The sequence below is a fragment of the Parasteatoda tepidariorum genome, chromosome 8, assembly GCF_043381705.1.
Source record: "Parasteatoda tepidariorum isolate YZ-2023 chromosome 8, CAS_Ptep_4.0, whole genome shotgun sequence".
In the NCBI taxonomy this organism is placed as follows: Eukaryota; Metazoa; Arthropoda; class Arachnida; order Araneae; family Theridiidae; genus Parasteatoda; species Parasteatoda tepidariorum.
The window spans coordinates 69,358,373-69,379,654 of NC_092211.1; the positions used below are offsets into that span (position 1 = coordinate 69,358,373).

The 21,282-nt window shown below is 29.4% G+C and overlaps 1 protein-coding gene across 5 annotated transcripts; it reads right to left on the bottom strand.

Moving 5' to 3' along the window:
- Positions 1–4,133: 4,133 nt before the first annotated feature.
- On the bottom strand, positions 4,134–21,217 carry LOC107450020 (uncharacterized). 5 transcript variants are annotated; one of them, XM_071184199.1, is made up of 4 exons: positions 11,125–13,480; positions 9,584–9,741; positions 8,137–8,256; positions 4,134–4,334 (listed from the first exon to the last, which is right to left on the bottom strand). In XM_071184199.1, exons 1-2 carry the CDS (start codon positions 12,022–12,024, stop codon positions 9,730–9,732), a joined length of 912 nt encoding a protein of 303 aa, XP_071040300.1. In that variant the 5' UTR covers positions 12,025–13,480; the 3' UTR covers positions 4,134–4,334; positions 8,137–8,256; positions 9,584–9,729. The 5 variants fall into 5 exon arrangements, 4 of the variants coding, with proteins under 4 accessions (XP_071040300.1, XP_071040299.1, XP_071040298.1 ...); XM_071184198.1 differs by lacking the exon at positions 4,134–4,334 and having other exon boundaries at positions 11,125–19,496; XR_011637431.1 differs by lacking the exons at positions 4,134–4,334; positions 9,584–9,741; positions 11,125–13,480 and adding an exon at positions 19,515–21,217.
- Between the last annotated feature and the right edge of the window lie 65 nt (positions 21,218–21,282).

The following is a 21,282-nucleotide window of genomic DNA, read 5'->3' on the forward strand; positions in this document are numbered from 1 at the left end:
CGCCACCTGCAGCCCATTTCGATCGCCAAAATATACTCGAAAATTTGGTTTTTAAAAATTATGTAATATTTTAAAAAAAAAAATTGTTAAAATAAACATTAAAAAATTTCTAAAATCACGCTGTTTTGAATATTTTGTTTAAAAATTGTACTAAAAAAATTCCAGACTAATGAAAACTTTTTATTTATTTCTTAAACTGTTGTTTGACATTTGAACTTTTGAAAATACTTATTGTTATTATTACAAATTTTAGGGTGAGAAAAAATCAAGCATAATTGTTTTCTCTGTTTTGAGATTTTTTTAAAAATATTAGCTAAGTATTAATAATTTGCTAAGTATTATTAATTTTTAAATATTAACTAATATATTCTGTTTTACCTGTATTCATTGGTCATTATTATACTAGTCTTTTTTTGGTATTATTCAAATAATATTTTAAGTTATCCTCATTGATGCAATTAATTCTAATTCAAAAAGTCTCTTACAAATTTATGTGGCACTTAAAACAAATATTTTTCCGAATTACTTTTTCATACATTTTTTACATACACAATGGTAAATAAGGGGAAAAAATAAAATCCAGCATCAAATATAAAAACAATTGAGGACATTTTGAAATTGAAAAAGTGTTTAATTGAAAGTATTAAAAATATTTGTAATGAGTTAAACTTTAAAAACGAATTTGTGATGTAAGAAAAATCACGAACTGCCCTTATGGTTAGAACGACAACAGTGAAATTGTGTAACTAATAACTCTAGCATGAAATTCTTAAATGAAGTACGACTACTTGGCATCCTTGTCTTCTGAGTTGGGTTTAATGTAAGAGGGTAATAAAAGGCAAAAAATTAATTGCAGAGAATTTTTTTCCAAATCTAGTTCAATATAACACAACAATTGAAAATACAATTTTCAAAAAAAGAGATAAATTATTAAATTTGAAAAATAAATATTGCATTGTTTGAGTTGCAAATTGTAATTTATTATAAAAAATATTATAAAAGAGAAGAAAATAATGTTTTTTTGAAAAAATAACTTACAATTATTAAANATAAAAAAAAAAAAAAAAAAAAAAAAAAAAAAAAAAAAAAAGAGGAATCATAACAAAAAAAGAAAGTTAAAAATTGAAAAAGCAGTTTCTTTTAAAATTGTAATGCAAATTTTTTTCAGATTATTTAAACTAATAATTATTTAAAAAATGCTAGTTTAAAGTTTATTTCATGCATTCTACCTATTTATTAAAGCTTATTTATTGCGCGTTATTTTGATACTTATTGTAGCTTTATAACTAAAAGATTTTAGTGGTATAAAGTATAAAGCTACACATTTTATCAATTGCAAATATTAAAAAAAAAATTATAAATAATAGAAGGTAATAAAGTAATCATAAATATAATAAAAATTTTATAAATAATAAAATAAGTAAAAATAGAAAATTGCAAAATTTTGTGAAATTAAATAACCTTTATTAATCATTAGTTAGCTAAATCTAAAAGCTCCCGGTAATATACATATAATTTCTAAAGTTTCATAATCTAGTGATAAAATTTCTGAATGAATCAATAACATTTATTTAAAACAACATTCAAAGTATGATTTTTAGAAAAGGTAATAAATAAAGATTATTTGATTTGTAATCTGAGGTTATTTTTTATTTTAAGAAAATTTTTTTTTTGGCAAACTGTTAGTAAATATAGTTATAAATGAATCGATTCTCTAATAATAAATACAATAATGCAAAAAAGTTTAAAACGAATACTACATATTAAATTCTTGAAGAAAGATCAAAGATTAAAATAAGTAGATATTTTTTTCAGACTATGTATGTAGGTAATTGTCAAAATGAAAGAAGAATACATTCTCTACTATGTCACTTCACTGTGTTGTTGTTTCCGGTGATGTACCAAAATTTTTGTTAAACTGTATTTATATTTAATATCTTCAGTTGTACGCTGTATCGAGATGGTACTGTATGAAATAAAGAAATGTTTAAATCTTCAAGTTTCTTTATGTGAGATAAAACTTTAACTCACTACTGTGCTACTCCACTAACGCATCAACAAAACTTTTTTGAAGTGAAATTTCTAATGCGACTTCCAACAAGGTTGCGTTAAACCTTCAACACTACTGCCAACAAGCGGTCTGTGATCATTGCAGGAGATTTTAATGTGAATTTCTCATTACCTGAAGCTGAAACATTATTAACTTTCCTTAAAGACAAACCTGGATTGGAAATAATAAATGGTAGGAATGATCCAACAACCAAAGATCCACTACCATTGATGCAGTTTTTGCAAGAAATAATGAAAAAATAGAATTTAAACATTTTGTATCTTACTTTAGTTATCATAATCTTATTGTAAATGTTATAGATTTGGATATTTCTCCACTAGAAAATGATAATTAAAAGATGCGATCAATTGTGAATTGTAAGCAATGTTAATAAAGTTTGTCTTAAAGAAATAATATGATTTCACTAAAAATCAATTTCTACCCCTTCCTATTTTCATTTCCACATTACGAAGTTTCACTTCTTCCGCGCGGAGGGACTCCACGCACAATTTTTTTTTTATCAGCACAGTTCGGTCACAGAATAGAGGCAAGAAAAAAATATGTATATACCTACTTGCAATACGAATAACATAGGCATTTTGGGCATGTAAAAGCCATTACAAGCATATTCCCACTTTGCCATTTTGATTGAAGTAATTCTGGACTAAGGAAAATAAAACTCTCGGTTGATGCCTGCGAACAATTTTTTTAATCAAAGTTTGGTGATTGTCTAGTAGCTGAGAATAAAAAACACGGATATAATCACAGGGTTCCCACTCAATTTCAGAAAAAGAAAAAACTTTTCCAGGTATAGCAGGTAAATTTGAATAAAAATTGAGACCATATTTTCATCAGAAAATTTTAGTTCTTTTATTTGTAATGTGAAATATTAGATTTTCTGTGTAAAATATTAAATGAGGAAAGGAACACTTCTGTTTGACTAAAATGAGAACCTCTAACAACAAATAATTGAAATAGAAATCAGAACTATTTAACTCGAATCATAATAGCTGATTCCTGTTACTGACAATTTTAAGGCAGGTTATTTTCCAGGCATAATATAGGAATATTCCAGGTTTTTTGTAAAAAAAAATTGCATCTTTCCCTGATTTTTGGGGTTAAAATAAAATTCCCTGACCCATGGGAACCCTGTATCAGTAATCTCCAAATAAGAATTGTACCCCTCTATGTCGCTATAAAAAAATTGTTGTGCCTTTACATAAGTAAACACAAAGCAGTAAAACTTTGTAACACACAACTTTTCCTCGCAGTCAAATAAATTTTTATACTATCTAAAGGAAAATAATGTCAGAATCCTTGTTTGAGAAAATATTTACGCTATATCACAATTGTAATTTTGGTCTTTTCTAAAAGCCAACTTCTTTAAAGGCTCACATTTTATGCTTTTAGTTTTGTCATAATTTTAATAAATAATCGCAAATTTCTTTCGTTTACCAAATTTTGATTTTTATATTTATTTGATAAAGTATATTTCATTAGAAATAACCTTATTCTGTGTGGTTTGCGTTAATAAATTTTATATTTATATAGGTCGTTAGAGAGAAATTCGAAATTTCCATAAAAGTGTTGCTTATTTACATGGCAATTTTTTTTTCCTCCAATAAGATTTTTTTAGTGTACCATTCTGTTTTCCTCTCTCTTTTTTATGCACTTTACATAACAATTAAAGAAAATTTCTAATGAAAAATTTTATCTTCATGAACCAAATTGCATGTTTTTTGACAAAATTAATATCCTCGACATTGAAATATTAATTTAGAAGCAAGAATGCTCCTATTTTTATAAAAGATGTTAAAACTAAAATGTGTGAAATTTTGATGAGTTTTGTAAGCAATTTTAAGGGCTCATCACAAAATAACTGGCAGAAAGTGGCATTTTATATCAACTTTAGTTAGGGGACTTTAGTAACTATCAAGTTATTGAGAACAGTTCCATTGCTGAAGTATAAGATGTATTAATTATCATTTTATAATTAAAAACTTTGGCAAGGATGGATAGATGTAAATTGACATAAAAAGTTTTAATTAATGTCTCAAATATATTGACAAATAAAAGAAATATGAACACATTGAACACATAAACTTTATTTTAGGTTAAATTTTTATATCACTTACATATTAACAAATAAAAACTATTTTCAAACATATAATTATGAATTCCATAAATATAGATCAGACTCTGTCTAGCACATAGATATAGCTATGAGGAAACCACCAGCAAATCCAGTGACAAGAAATTTATATTCGTTAACAAAGTTTTTAGTCTGCAACAGAAGAATAAATAAAATACATGAATATTAGTATATACAGTCGGTAAAAAAAGTATTGGCACATCAACATAGTTTCAAATATTTACGCAACGAAAAGTTCTAACTTTACCAATTAAACTATATTACACTCAACTTTCAAATGAAAACTAAATCACAAAATATAAAATTCCCGTCATTGTTAACAAAATATTTCCATAGAAAAAACGCATTTTATTTTACAAAAAAAATATTGGCACACTCGAATTGCATTACTACCACTACAGATAAGAAGAATAAAACCTTATATTCACTTACTGAAACCGATTCATAATTTGTACTAAGACTAGATTATTAAGTTACGTTCAGTGTTATTTTGAATTTCTCTATTCATTAAGTATGAGTCCGAAGAAGTGTGAAATTCCAGGCTCCACTCGAGAAAAGATAATATGTCTCCGTGAATTAGGAAAAAGTTATCGGGATATTGGAAAAAAGTTAAAATTGAGCTTTTCAACAGTTCGTTCCATTATTAAAAAAGTGGAAGAAACAGGATCCACGAAAAATAAACCCCGATCTGGTCGCCCAGTCAAAGTAAATGACAGGGAAAGGAGGCATGTTGTTAAAATGGCCCTAAGAAATCCAACTCAAAGTGCTCGAAATTTAGCCAACGACTTTGCGTCAACTTCTGGCAAGTCAGTGACGCCACAAACTATTAGAAATGTTCTCCATATGAGTGGTCTTCGGGGTAGGAGGCCAAGGAAGAAACCTTTTATTAGCGAGGTTAATAGGAAAAAGAGACTTGAGTTTGCTCTGACCTATCGAAGTAAGCCAATGGAGTTTTGGAAGCAAGTTATTTTTTCTGATGAGAGTAAGTTTGAAATATTTCGGCCAAAAAGCATTTTAACTGTTTGGAGGAAAAAAGGTACTGCTCTTGATCAGAAAAATATCTTGTCAACAATTAAGCATGGTGGGGGAAATGTGATGGTTTGGGGCTGTATGGCGCATAATGGGGTTGGAAATTTGGAAGTTATTAATGGTAGGATGACAGCTTTATCGTATATAGAGGTTTTGCGCCGTAACTTGAAAAGCAGTGCTAGAAAATTAGGCCTCCAAGACACCTATATATTCCAGCAAGATAATGATCCTAAACATTCCGCGAATGTAACAAGGGAATGGTTGCTTTATAATGCACCAAGAAGGCTACGCACTCCCCCCCAATCTCCTGATCTGAACCCGATCGAACATCTTTGGCACCATCTAGATCAAGAAGTAAGGAATAACCACATTACGGGAAGAGATTCTTTAGAATCTACATTGATTCATTCCTGGAATAATATTTCCTCAAATATTACCAAAAAGTTAGTAGAATCTATGCCACGAAGATTAGAAGCAATCATTAAGGCCAATGGATTGCATACAAGATATTAAAAAGCAAATCACCGATACTGAAAATTTTTTTTATTTGTTTCACTAAGTGTGCTAATACTTTTTTTGCAAAAATATAATAATGTTTCTTTGTTTTAAATGCTGTAAAAGCAAGTGTGCTTTTTATTTTCACTTACTTTTGTTTTTACTATAATAAAGGTAAAGAAAATCCTAGTTTGGATTAGTTTGGTTATTTTATCTTGCAAGAATTTTAAATTAGCTTAGTGTGCTAATACTTTTTTTGTCAACTGTATGTAAACATATCTATCTCCTAAGAAGGCTAAAAATATTAATTTTCAGGGATGTGATTGACCAAAAGGTTAAAAAAAAAAGGGGGGGGGAATCAAAATATGTAATATGAAACAATGAGTGCAGGAAAGAAATGTGAAAAGAATGAGTTAAATAAAATGTAAGGAAAGAATTATCAAAACTACAGCCTAATTGGCTATTATATTTGTTATCAAATAAAGTCGCTAAACTAAAAGGGTAGTTTTCTACCCTTTTAGTCTGAAGAGATTTCATAAAATAATAGGTGAAAATATTTAAACGTTGAAATATTTAAGTGAGGTTTCTAAAAATTAAGAGAATGCAAATAGGATTTGGGAAAAATTTTTTTTTTTAACTTATTATGTAGTTTGCTTGTTTGTTTAGTAATTAAGTTCAAAAATGTTTATTTTTCAAAATCATTAAATATTTTGGTAATTAAAAGGATTCTTTTTTTTAAACACAATTTGGAAAACATGTAAATTACACAGAGTTTCACTTTTCTCTTTCTAACCAAATGAATTTCTCCAAATTTGTTTTGATGCCTCTCTCAGTCTTTATTTGGCTTAAATAAAATTAAACGAAGTAGAACAAATCTTACAAAAAACATTGAGGATTTTAAAATGCTGATTTTTATTTTTAATATGAACTTATTAAGACACGTCAGTTCTGAATCCTGCTTTAGAGTAATATAATTTTGATGTTCTCAATTTGCAACATTTCTATTATATATCTAATTAGCTTTTTAAAATGTTTTTTGGTTGCTATGGATATCAACATGTTTTTTAAGTCCCGATATTTTTGTTGATATTATTACAACATGCAAAAGTAAAACTAAACATGCGAGTAACCATTTTGTGATGTTCTTGATTAGTGAAGACTTTATAGTATATTGCTACATTACCAGCAGCTTTGCAAAAAATCTAAACGCGATTTTAAAAGAATTGATTTTTTAATACAATTATTTTTAGAATATGCAAAATTTTAAAAATGGGAGAAAATGCGTATTTTGAAAATGGGTTTATGCAACGATTTCTTGCACTATAATTCTTAAAGCTGCGAAAGAATAGAAATATGCAAGTTTCTTATACTGTAATGAAAAACAGAGTATCATACAAAGATGAACCAATTTTACCTTACCATAGGAAGGCAAAATAAAATTTAGAGAAGGTCAAGTGGAGAAAGACATACAATAAGCTAGGTAGAACTTTTACACTTTCCCTCTGGGAATGAAAATTATCTTGCGATAAATTGTAAAAATAATTTGTTAAAAAAAGCAGAAAAATATAAAAAATTAAAGAACATAGATCTACAATAGAATCATATACCTGTAATTTAACCATGCTCAGTCTTAGTTAAAAACTGGTAAATGATCGAACATTTAAATCCAAATTTGAATTTTTAGCTAAAAAATTCAAGTAATATTATTTCTACCTAAATTTTTGTTGAGCAGAGGGAAAGTGACAATATTTTATAAGGTAATTTAATTGCTTTTTTATAATGAATACAAGATTTTAGTATTCTACAATAAACAACTATGCAGAACAAATGATGAACACAAAAAAAAAATAATAATAATAATGATAATAAATAAAAAATAAAGTAGGGCGGAGCATTTTTAAAGACATTTTTGTTAGGAGTACAAATATCTTGCCTGCTTATACATAAGTTTCTATGTAATATTTAAAGTGGTAGTGAAATAACAATTTAGACTGTATTAATTTTTCAAATTTTGCCTGTATTTAAAAACATCTGAGTGTGCTTATTAAGGTATTTATATACAAATGTTTTGGAATTATTGAGATGTCATGCTGGCCACTTATTGTCATGATGGCCATTTATTGTCATGATGGAAATTTAAATGTCATGCTGCCATTTTAAATCAAATGTTATAGCCTAAATGCTGCTATTACTTTAAATATTTAGTAAAAATATCTCGCTAACAGCTAATAAAATTAGGTCAATAAATATGAAAAAAAAAATTTATATCTTCCTTAATGATTATTTTGGCTTAAACATAAGAAATTCATAGATTGAAATTAAAAAGTTGCCTGCATCAACAACCCTCTTTAAGTTTTTGAAAAATTTTTAGATTTCCAAATCATATCAGTTAATAAAAAAACTGACTTACTTCTTGAACAAACCAATGTATTTCTTCTTTTGAATGTTTGTCTAGTTTGCCTTTTGCTTTTTCAATGTCTCGATTTACTTTATTCCAGTTGACTTTAATATAACCTTGTCGTTGAGCAATCTATGAAGAGAAATATCACTTTTTTAGTAAATAATATTTCAACAACTATTTTAATGTTTAAGGGTGAACCTCAGTGTCTGTTTTTTTTTCTTCAGGAAAACCAGACCAGCTTTGCCACAAATGAAAAATTTTGAAACTTTGAGAGAAAATTACTAGAAGGTTATTTACCAAAGTATATCGTATTTTCTGGTGAAAGCGCAGCATTGTCGCAAGCACCGCTCATCGATAAAAATGAAATTTTTTAAAAAAAGTTATCATAAACGCTGCAGAGGCGCTACACTGCGCATATCAGCATCCTTATAGAAGAGACCTTTAAATTACCATTTAGAATATCTGCATAGTAAAAATAAAATTTTATACATTTCATAAAGTAAAGTTTTAATTTCTAAATTATGAAAAAAATAAAATTTGTTAAAAGGTCCACTCACTTACTGTTTAGGCAAGGCTGAACTAAATCATTGTTGATACGGGTTAATTTGAAATAAGCGTGCTTAATATATAATCCCTATAAATGGTCTGAAAATAATGTTGAGTACAACAAAATATTTTTAAATACAGCAAATAACATAATTTCTAACTTATTGGAAGAGGGGAGAGAATAGCCTAAAATGCATTAACAAAGAGTTCACTTGAAAAAAAAGTTTTCTTTTTCAGAAAGAAAAAGCAACAAATTGATATAAAATAAAGTTGTTCTTTACCAGTTGGCACCGTGCCAAAAAACAGAAGAGCAAATTAACAGAAAAAAAAATTATTTATATGCTCAGCTGCGCCGATAAAAACCTTGAGTTGGGATGGTCGGAGTTTGAGAGAAAAAGGATGGAAAATCTCAAATTTTAGGAAAGTAAACTATTCTTCTATTATAAAAAAATAATTCAACCATATTTAGCGGAAGAATTAACGCTGTGACTGATTTCAAAAATCTGTAGAACAATGTAATAAGAAAAATAAAAATAAAAATTTTAAGCTAAAAGTTTATTAACTAAAGATATTAAAATAAAAAGATTAAAAAATTTATTACAGTTAACAATTTGAGGAAAAACTGATAACGAAACAACTAATAATAACAAAATAACTAATAATAACAGGAATAAGAATTAACTAAGTGCGCACCAAAGAAATTCTGAAGAAGGAATGAGCGAAGCGAAAACGAGTTTCACTTTCACAATCTTTGGGGGTGGAATTTTGAGGATTTAACTCACAAAGCAGAGTATGCTAAAAATCATGAAGTACACAAATAAACTGGAACACATTTATTATTACTTTCAATGGTTAATTTAATTTTAAAATTCTAATTGAATATACAAATATATATATCGGATCATCATACAATCGGCCAAAGACTCAAAAGATGAGTTGGCTGCTCATCCCTCTCCACCAGCATGAAAGAAGAAAATTGTTCGTTCTTTTATAGATAACGATTTTGTACGTCACATTGATTGAATGCTTGTTTCTTGAATTCCCTTTACTTCCATCCTAGAAATGAATCTGAAAAAAAAAAAAAACTCAAACACTAAAGTTTATAACAGGAAACTACTTATTTCCACATTCGGCCCCATTATAAACTTTATCAATAAAATACTGAAATTTTTCTTTACTTAAAGGTTTCGTGAGAAAATCTGCTAAGTTGTCTTTACTACAGATGTACTCCAGTTTAAATAAGTTTTCTTCTAACATATTTCTAATAAACTGATATCTTACGTCTATGTGCTTAGTTTTCACATTTTCAATCGAATTTTTGGAAAAATAAATTGCAGCTTTGTTGTCACAGAGTTGAATTGGTACTTCCATATTTTCTAATACATTCAATTTCTTTAAAACTCTTGAAAACCAAATAATTTCTTTAACAGATTCTATAAGTGAGATAAATTCGGATTTCATAGAACTAAGAGCTACACACTTTTGTTTACTTGTTTTCCAAGTGAACGGTATACCATCAAAACATATTATATGTCCACTTGATGAATATCTGTTGGTTAAATGGCATCCCCAATTAGCATCAGAAAAAACTACTAAGTTATTTTGATTTACACTTGACAAGTTAATTTTTAAATCTTTCGTATTAAGCACATAATTTAATAAATCAACAACTATATTCCAATGTTGATAAGAATAACCATTACAATATTGCTATAAAATATTAACTGAAAATTCAACATCAGGTCTACTTCTATTAGCTATAAAAGAAAGACAACCAATCAGAGTTCTATATGGGAATTTTTTCATTAAATCTGTTTCAAAAATTTCTTCTTCTTTAACTTTAGGTGGTAATTTAATTCCAGGTTTTAAAGGCAAATTTACAAAAGTTTTAGGTAATTCTTCAAATTTCTTCATTAACTTTTCAATATAAGTTTCTTGATGCAAATAAACCCTATCATTTACGGCTTCAAAGTTTACACCTAACAAATATTTCAATTTGCCTAAATCTTGAATTTCTAATTTACTTTTAAGTAAATCAACAGCTTCATCAATTTTGTTTTGGTCTTCCCCAAATAATACTATGTCGTCGACATACACCAAAAGAATAACTTTAGATTTTAATTTATAAACACAATTACACCAAAGTAGTTTTTCAAAACCTAGTTGTCCTAAAGTATTATCTAACTCAATATTCCACTGTCGTCCACTTTGTTTTAAACCATATATAGCTTTATTTAATTTACAAACCATATATTCTTTACCTTTAACTTCAAATCCTTTCGGTTGAGACATATCTAAAGTTTCAGTTAAATTTCCGTATAAATATGCACTTTTAATATCCAATTGTACACATTTCCAGCATAAAAAACTTACTAATAAGATGAATAGAAATCGCATAATTGAAAAATTTACTACAGGTGAAAAAATGTCAGAGAAGTGTTTTCCTTTTACCTGTTTAAATCCTTGAGCTACCAGCCGGGACTTGAACTTCATCTGGTTTTTATCATCTCGCTTCACATTATACACCCATCTGCTTCCGATGATTTGGGCATTTTCTGGAGGTTCAACTAAATCCCATACTTTACGATTTTTCATCGTTTGAATTTCATCTTCCATGGATTTATTCAACTTATCCTTGTCGGCTGATTCTTGAGTTTCCTCGTACGTTCTAGGCGATTCCAAGTTGTATACTTCGTCTTCAAAAATATCTTCGAAATCTTGAACTACACAATCCGTCGATGAATCTCCACTATCTTCATGCTTTGGACTTGTCGACTTAAATGAAAATAGTTCTGGTTGGAACTTTAATCCGTTCTTGGCACAAAATCGTTCTACGTCCATAGTTGATCGAAGTCTCTCTTTGCTTGAAGGTGGGTAATAATAAACATCTATTCTTGAACTTAATTTTCTTGGTGCTTCAACTCTTTTCCACTCTTCAATTTTTATTGGTAGCATTTCTTCTTTCTTTTGAACAGTTTCTTCTTTATTGTCTAACACTTGTTCTTGGTAGCTGTCTTTGTATCTTACGTATTCACACTTCTTATTCTTCCCAAATAATGTCTCTACTCCATTTTTCGTTTTGTCAAAACTAGCATGAATAGTTTCTACTACTCTTCTTTCTTCTGGAATATAGATCCTATAACCCTTCGTTCTTGTTGCGTAGCCAACTAAGATTCCTAGTTTTGATGTCTTGCTCAATTTGTTGCGTTTTACCTTGGGTACGTGAACAAAGGCCAAAGAACCAAATATTCTTAGATGTCGAACTGATGGCTTGTATCCATTCCAAATTTCAAAAGGTGTTAATCCATTTGTTAACTTGTGTTCACTTCGGTTTCGTACATGAACGTACATATATAGAGCTTCAGCCCAAAATCGGTCACTTAGTCCACTATCGTGAAGTGATGCTCGAACAGCTTCAACTGCGTCACGGTTAAACTTTTCTGCAATCCCGTTTTGTTCTGGAGAATAAGTTGAAGTTCGCTCTATTCGAATTCCCAGATTGTTTAAATAATCTTCAAACTCGGCGTGACAAAATTTTATTCCGTTGTCTGTTCGGACTGACTTCAATTTGCAGTTTAATTCTCTTTCAGATTTTACGAGATATGTTTTGAAACATTTAAAAACTTATGTTTTCTTCTCTACAGTAAAAACTTCCACTTTTCTGGAAAAATCATCTATTATGGACAAAAAATATCGACTTCCACCCAGTGAAGGTGTTGGAGAATCCATATGCACCTTATCCAGTACTTTATTTGTTAGACGTTGATAATTCCTTTTAAAAGACGCTCGGGTAGACTTTGTCACTTTGCAAGTAATACAAGTTTCAGATTTACCTTTAAGTTGCTCAATTCCTTTTACAACATTGTTATTACTCATGTGCTTAACAAGACTGTCATTGAGGTGAGCAAATCTCCTATGACACAGTGTTACGTCTAATGCAGCATTAATTTCATTTTTAAGTATTTCAGATTTACGTTTGTCAGGTAACCCTTTTACAATGTACAGTTTATCTATTCTAAGTACACTGAAGAAATATCTGCTACGGTTATCGTAGATTATCATTTTTGAATTTTGCCAAACAATTTTATATCCCGCTATATCAATATCCCAGTGACAGAATTTTTTCGGGCTTTCTGCGACAAAACTCTCTAGCACTAATATCTTTCTGCAATGTACATTCAATAATACCAAAGATGAATGTTGCTAATTAAAGGTAATTAAAACGCTGTGTTTACAAAAACAAAGAAAAAACAATCTATGGGCAATATTCTAATATTATGGGCAATATTCTCGCATATTGTTGGAGGGCGCACTAATTATTTCCTTTATCGCATTTTGCAAATCATCATCACATTAAAAAAATAATTCAACATAATGAAATCTGTAGCAGTAATAAACGAAAAACAGATGGACGATGAAATCACGCGGATCGGACTCTTCAGAAGGGTGTTAATCAAATGCAATGTTTCATTTTCAGATTTGATTGTTGTAGAAAATAACATCGTATGAAAAATATCGGGTTTTAAGAACAATGTGGAAATCAAAAGCAATAAATGCCCAAAAAATTGATAAAATGATTGCCTTAAAAAGTAAATGATCAAATGCGCAATTCGAATTTCCCATATCACCTACCTGAAATACATCCGGACATCTAAACGCCACGTGAAAATCAATGTCAATAACTGATGAAAATACAATCAAAATGGATTAACGATAACGGCATTAATTGAGGGCTTCAAAAAGTGATTATTTAAATGCGCGATTCGAATTTTGCGTGGAAATTTCTGATGAAAAAAAAACCTAAATTTTTTACTTCTCAAAAGAAAAATCTTTCTGCAAGAACTCTGTGAAGTTCTGCGACAATGTCGCCGCGATTCTGCCACAGGGATCAATATTAGATCCAGCTATTAAGTTGCGTCGTAGATTTGGAGCATAGTATACGTTCTTTAATATAAGCTTTACGAATCTGTCGTTATCTTTAACATAAAAAATTATGTCACCTACCCCTTCTACTTCTGATGTACAGATCTTTTCCCCGACGAGAACTTTTGCTTTCTTCAGAGGTCTAAACGTCTCGAACCATTCTCGTCTGTTTGCGAAATGGGCTGAGTCAATAAGCCATTCTTCTAAATCCAGTTCCATGCTGTCGACCTCGGCAACTTCTTCGTTAATTTTAATATCCGTATAGAAAAGACCAGTAGCTGGATTTTGCCTCACACTTTGACGATCTTGCATCTTATTTGCAGTTTTGCTTGCTCTGCAATCTCTTGAATAATGACCTTGTTTATTGCAGTTGAAACACGGCCCCATACTTTTATGTCGATATCCTTTGCTCTGCAAGTTTCGTCTGTATTCAGTTTCCTGTGTACTTCTCCTGTCCAGACCGCTTCCGTTGTGTGGAATGTCTTCGTTGTGTGGAATGTCTTCGTTCTTCGACAAATTCCTTTCTCTTGAAGATTTCATGTCTGTTTTAGCTAAGTAAGCATTTGTAACTGAATCGAATCCACTATCTCGAGCTTTTAGTTGGATTCTGCCAGATTCGCTGATCAATTGACTCTCAATATTATTTATTGTAAATTCCGAATCCTTTAAACGATATAAGATCTGTACTAAATTGTCATATTCTTCCGGAAGTTTTCTTATTATCTGGAAACATACTAATAGTTCGGGAATCTCGAACCCAGCTTCTTTAATCTGTGCACTTTTATCTCGAACTCGTTGACAGAATATTCCAATCACCTCTTCATTTGGCTGAAATTTCAATTCGTAAAATTCATCTACCAGGCCAGCAATTCTTGCTCTTGATTTAGGTTCAAAATCTTTTTTTAGAATGTCCCAAGCTTTCTTCTCATCTGTAGTAGACTGAATCAACTTCAAAATTTGACGTTCAACACCTTGATATATTGTAGAATAAGCTCTAGCTTTCCTTATCTCGAAATTCTGTTTAACTGATTCTGGGGCAGTGTCTACAGGTGGTGATGGTGGTTCAGCTCCACCGACGAATTCCCAACTTCCACGATCCATCAGAGCCACTCTCATGTCACACTTCCAACTATCGTAGTTGAATGCTCCAAGTTTGGGAAAAGCTAAGTTCGTTGATTCGGAATTTCCTTCCATATTCAAAACTTGGTTTCTTCCTGCTATTAAAATAAATCTTTCAGCTCCCAGATAGAATTTCTTCTGAATCTATATCGTTGACGTGGGAAAAGGCGTTGACATTTGCAAATAGCGCTCAGGTGGGCAAAGGCCCATAACCTTTGTGGATTTAACTCACAAAGCAGAGTATGCTAAAAATCATGAAGTACACAAATAAACTGAAACACATTTATGATTACTTTCAATGGTTAACTTAAATCTAAAATTCTAATTGAATATACAAATATATATATTGGATCATCATACAATTGGCCAAAGACTCAAAAGATGAGTTGGCTGCTCATCCCTCTCCACCGGCATGAAAGAAGAAAATTGTTCGTTCTTTTATAGATAACGATTTTGTATGTCACATTGATTGAATGCTTGTTTCTTGAATTCCCTTTACTTCCATCCTGGAAACGAATCTAAAAAAAAAAACTCAAACACTAAAGTTTATAACTGGAAACTACTTATTTCCACAAATTTTAGTGGGTAGAATGCCCTCTCCTTCAATGGAAATAACATAATATGACTCAGCTTAGAAAGAGAGAAGAAAATGTATAAAAGAGGAGTGAACCCCACCTCCTCCGCTTGTTATTTCTACTGGAACTGTTTAGGAGGAATCAATCAGTTATTTTTAAAGGGGTTAGGGAAAAGAAAAGGAGATATAGTATGGGACCCCTAATTCGGCATCCCGAAAATTGGCACTTAATTCAATCTATTTTTTTAAAAGAAATTTTATTGGATAAGACAAAAAAAAAATCACTTATATTCTCTTTTAATTTGGAATTTTATTCTGTAGAAGTAAGTAACTTTATTTTATCTTTTAAAAATAAATAGCATGAAAAAAAAATAAATCTGTGTCAAACAAAGCATCTGTTCCTTAAGCAGTTTAAAATAAAGTGAAAAGTAAAAACACCTGCATTTCCAATGAGCAAAATAACAAGTTGAAAGAAACTGATCAATCTTGACAGCCGTGCTTGTGCTCTACTTCTTTGCCTCCACATTTCCCTCTCATAAATTTACCACACCCAGTTGACATTGAAGCTACCATGTGGGATACAAAATGAAATCTATCCCTTTTACGGTTTCTTTTATTCGATGTATTTATTTTTTATTTTGTGGATTTATTTATTAGTTATTAATTGTTAATTTTTTTTTGTTAATAGTTAGCTTGTTTTTTTTCTCCTTGTTATTAGTTGTTTGCTTGTTTTTCTTTTTATCATTATTAGATGTTAGCTTGTTTATTGTTGTTATTCATTGTTAGTTTCTTAGCATTAATTGTTACTTTTTTTGCAATTCCATGTTAGCTTTTTTTTGTGAGGTGAGCATCTTTTGCTAAAACAAAATGTTATCTAAAAAAAAAAACGAGAACTATGATCTCGCTCTGAAGAAGAAGCGATTATTTCTTCGGAGGATTCTGATTATTTCTGCTTCGGACTATTTCTTGTTGATATATTAAATGGATTATTATTTTAACTAACAAAATTTCTTAAGATGGGCCAGTTTTAAATTCACCCTATCATAATCTATGATCGAAACTTAACTAAATTTATTGGTTTTCTGAAATTAACAGCATAATTGAATTATAGTAATATATGGGAGCCATATTGGAATTTCCAAAAGAGATTCGAAGTTCGGCAAATTCCGAAATACGTAATTTCGTCAGTCCCGGATTTGGGGTCCTATTTAATTATTATTTTGTTTATTTATTTACTTGCTGGCTGCTGCCCAAAGTTTGCTAAGAATTGGTGATTGTTCTGCAGCAGATCGCGATTCAGGTGAATATTTCGTCGACTTCGTTATAATTTTTTTTTTTTATAGTCTTTCTCTCAGAAAATTATTTAATCTTAAATAATTTTGCTTGGTAAATTTTTGTGCTACTAAAAATTATTGCATCAGAAGCGCCGCATGTAGGAAAAAAACTACTTTTTTATGATAGCGCGACGGCGCTTTTGCCAAATAATACGGTAATTATTAAGCAAAATTCTTCCCTATTCTTTTTAAAATTCTCTTCTAAGCATGAGTCATAGTTAATCCTGAATCTCAAAGATGGTGCTACCAGTCCCATCACACATAACAACTTGCAAGTTTTCTAGTCATTTAAAAATAGTTTCTAAAAATGTGTTTGGCATTTTAAGAAAAAATAATTATATTCACATAATTTTAGAATTGTTTCTGCATCTTTTTTTACTTTACCTTTAAGGAACTAGCCTGATTTTCCTGATAAGCTGCTGTAAGTTTTAAAGAAGTCTACTTCTGCTCACTGATTTCTAACTACCGTTACATGGCATCATTCACAGCACCAGCTTTAAAGGGGGAAAGCGTTATATAGTTCTTATTCATAATTAGTTGTTTGATCATAGTATAAATTGGTGATTTCTCATATCTTCTTAATGAAGTACATTGAATCTGTTTTAATTTAATGCTCATCTTGTTTTCATTATTAATGCTAATTGACACTAGTCTCTTCTGATTTTAATTTTTACTACAAGAGTGATTCACCAGCAATAGAAAAGAAATGCACATGCGTTTCAAAACTGATTCAATAAATATTATTAATGTACATAGAATAATGTGAATAATTAGCTCATATTGCATTTGAGAAAGAGAGATATTGGAAACAAAATTTTGGTAAAAAAATTATTTTAAACATTTTTATAACTTGATTATTAGTCATTTAATTTGTGGAATAGCAAGAAAATATTTCGAGGGAGGGGAGTAGTACGATACTGAGCCGTAAGGAAACTGGGGAGTTCCCCAGTACATTGGTGTCATTTCATTTTAGGACATAATACCACAAAAAGGGAAAAAATTCAGAAATTATTACAGTTGGAAAGGAAAATAATGTTATTTGATGCAAATAATTATGTGAAATCATTTCACATTGCATCTGCACTGTATGTCTACTAGAGTTCCTCACTAAAATTTATGTTGTTTTCAGCTAGTCAGATAATTATTTTTTTTCATATTCTTTTCAGGTGCTTTTCTATGGTGCCTCAAATTATAACTGTTTTACCACATTTCATCATCATAACCAAGAAAAAAATGCATATGTGTTATTATAACACCTTAAACACTTTGTGACACAATTAATTCTTTCTATTTTTTTTGATAATATTCACCAAAATTTTAAGAAATTAATCTCTTTTTCTCTTTAAGTAGTGGTTTAATTTTTTTCACACTGTATTGTAATATGACTTAAAGAGCTTGTATTTTCTCTAAACCACAAAAAATAAAGTGATAAAGAAGCTACTTTATCATTTTTGACATCTTAATGAACTTTATGACTCGACAAGTTTTTTAACGTCAAGTGGGAAATAAATTCCAAGTAAAATAAATTTTTTTATTAACAAATATCATGACTAAAAAAAATTTTTTTTAAGAAAACTGGCACCCTTTTACTTGTTTTAAAAATAATAGATACTAAAGTCTTTTATTATAGGATTTTTTTTAAAAAAGTAACTTTAAATGTCTAAAAAATGACAATATTTACTAAAATTGTCTTGAAGGTTGAGTCAAAGTTTAAAGAGGCGCTTAATCCAGATGTCTATTTATCCAGATAAAAATTTACAAGTTAAACTAGACAATAAAGGGTAAAAAATTGGTTGATGGGAACATCGGCAACAAAGCTGATACCAATCAATATATTTTTTTTCAAGTACTGTTGATTATTTTTCGAATTCAAGTTGCAGTACTGCTCTTGAAACTTAAACTACATTCATAACCTTTTAACCACTGCCCTATTTTATTTTAAATTTACTCATTATCTTAAAAGACAGAATCACAAATTTGACGGGCTTATATTACTAGATCAACACCGCATTTCTGCTTTAACTTTCACGAATGGAAGGAGCTTCATTTTTGATTGTCTTTCTTTCCATGTTATGAATATTCAATTTTAAATTAGTTGTGATAAGCTATTTTTAAAGATAAATATTCTTGAATTTGTTTAAGGGCCTTTTGTATTTATGCAGCGGTTCCCCTTATTTTCTTCTTATTTACCATTTAAATATTTCAGTACTTAGAAAACAATGAGGGAACAAAGGGTCGCAACCCAGAGTATGATTCCCACATTACATTTTGATGAACACTAATGTGCAATTTATAAAGAACACTACATACTATCTAAAGACCAATAAAATGAATATTTCAATTCAAGTGTGATAAATGACTTCTAGATGCCAAAGACTGATTGATGACTTCTAGATCAAAGACTGATGACTTCTAGAAGTAATTCTTATAAATGCATGTAACAGAACTATATCGGGCATGTTACAAGAAAATAATCTAAAACCCCAGAAGAGCCAATACTTAATAAGCGATCACTATCCGTACAAAATGAGTCAATAATAACAGAATGATGCGTAACAGATGTGAATACTGGTCAGAAAGGTAAAGAAATTCACTTGATGAAGCTGAAGCTCCTTAGATGAAGCAACTGTTAAATTCTTCAAATGTTGGGAAGCTCATTTTCCTCAATAAATGTTAAAGAAACAAAAATCAGTATCTTTTTTTATATACTAGAAATTAAATTTTATTCCTATAAACAGATTATTTATCATTAGATTATTTACAGATTGATTATCTGATTTGCAATTAGGTGGAGATGATTGTATTTCATGATTAGAGCATCTGAGAACATAGAACCTTATTCAAATACTTAAAATAAATGAATAAAGTAAATTAAAACAAAATATTTTTACCTGAAACATTAATAAACTTCCAGCCAAGGCTGAAGCAGCAGTTTTGCCAACTTTAGAGAACACAACTCCAGCACACCTGAAATGTAAATTTCACTTTTTCAATGTTTTTCTTAAAAAAGTTTTTAAAAAAAAAGGAGAAAAAAGTTTAAAATGGAGAGAAAAAATTAAATATATTATCCCATCCTTTTTAATTTAAAGGCTCTTTTTTAAGGAAAGAAAGATACAGATTTTTGTGCATTAGTTTTTTTTCTTGTAAAGGAGTAATTCCGCAAAATACCGATTTAGGTCCCACCCAAAATTTGATGAAAATCAATGTGAAGCAAGGAGTGGGATTATAAAAGGTAGTAACAAAGGAATAATAATTTTTTTTTAAAGAAAATTGAACATAAGTAATAAGGAGGAAATGTTACTGTATTTAATTGAGCATAAAAAATGAAAGTAAATTAAATATTTAACACTCCTGGTGGCGCTTACTTGAAATAGTTTTACTCTTAAAAGGGCAGGCATATTTATCAGAGATCTACCTCAAACGGCGGGGGTCAGACAAAGGGAATACAACCCCTTTTTTCCGTTTGCTGTTAAGAGAATTATTCACGCTCTATGTGGTCAGTCAGGTTATAGACAGTTTGATTGTTGAAACCCGTTTTGTAATTCACTCTTCAACTATCTTCTTTGAATACTTGTGCAAAGTATAGTTTGCTTCAAGAATGATTTTACCTTTTTATATTTAAATGATAACTGTGTGTGGTTCTCACCTTCCTCGTTTATAAAGATTATTAAAGCAATATCATTCAAGTTTCTCTTAGAAAAAAAACTCTTAATAAAATAAAATAAAAATTTAAATTTGAAAACAATATTGTGCAGTTTAAGTTTCTTTATTTTTAATTATTAAATTCTTATTTATTCAGTGATTATTATCACTACACATAGTATATAGAATTGCTATTGAAATCCTTTAATTTTCTGTAGTTTTCAATCCTGTACTGTGGCGATCTTTTTTCTTTTATTTAATCTAAACCATTATCATTATCTTCATTTTAAGTTATATCTCTGATTTGGAAAGTACATCATATAGAATATAATTTCCTCATCAATATTAAAAATGTAGCTGCGAGTAATTTTGACTAGTATTAGCCAATTCTTTTTTTCTCATTTTTTAAAATAAAATTGAAGCTTTTTAACTCTTTGAGTACCAAATACATTTCCTTGTTGCTTGTAAATAGTATTTGCATGCGGGAACCGAAAATATTGCCGAACCCGAAAATATTTTTTAAAACTTGATTATTGAAGTCTGAATAAAACTTTTTAATTTTTTCGCCCTAGAAAATTTTGTTCTTCCATTAAGGATTCGTAAACTGATACAGTGTCAATCACATTTACAGCTTTTTTTAGACAAAATAGAAAGTTCATTTGCTTTTTTTTCCCCATTTCTCTACTGCTTGCTCTCTATCGATAAATTTTTTCCATCATTTTTAATTTTATAACACATGCGCTATCAATAAAAAAGAATTGCTTCTTTTTGTTGATATCCCTATAAAGCCGGCCCCATTTAATTGCATTACTGATAATAACTTTTAAAATTGTAATTTATGAGTTTTATAAAGCAAAACCATTCATATAGATTTATATTATTAAATAATAAAAGTCTTAAGTTATTTTTCCACAATTAAATTGCTCAATTTAAAATTTAGGAAATTTTTTCGATGGTTATGAATGGAATAATAAATTTAGTGTAATTATATATGAGTCAAAATTTTAATAGCGGTAA

What these genes read in the sequence shown, in the direction of transcription:
- LOC107450020 (XM_071184196.1), bottom strand. Translation starts at nt 12,024, where the DNA reads ATGTACGTTCATGTACGAAACCGAAGTGAACACAAGTTAACAAATGGA.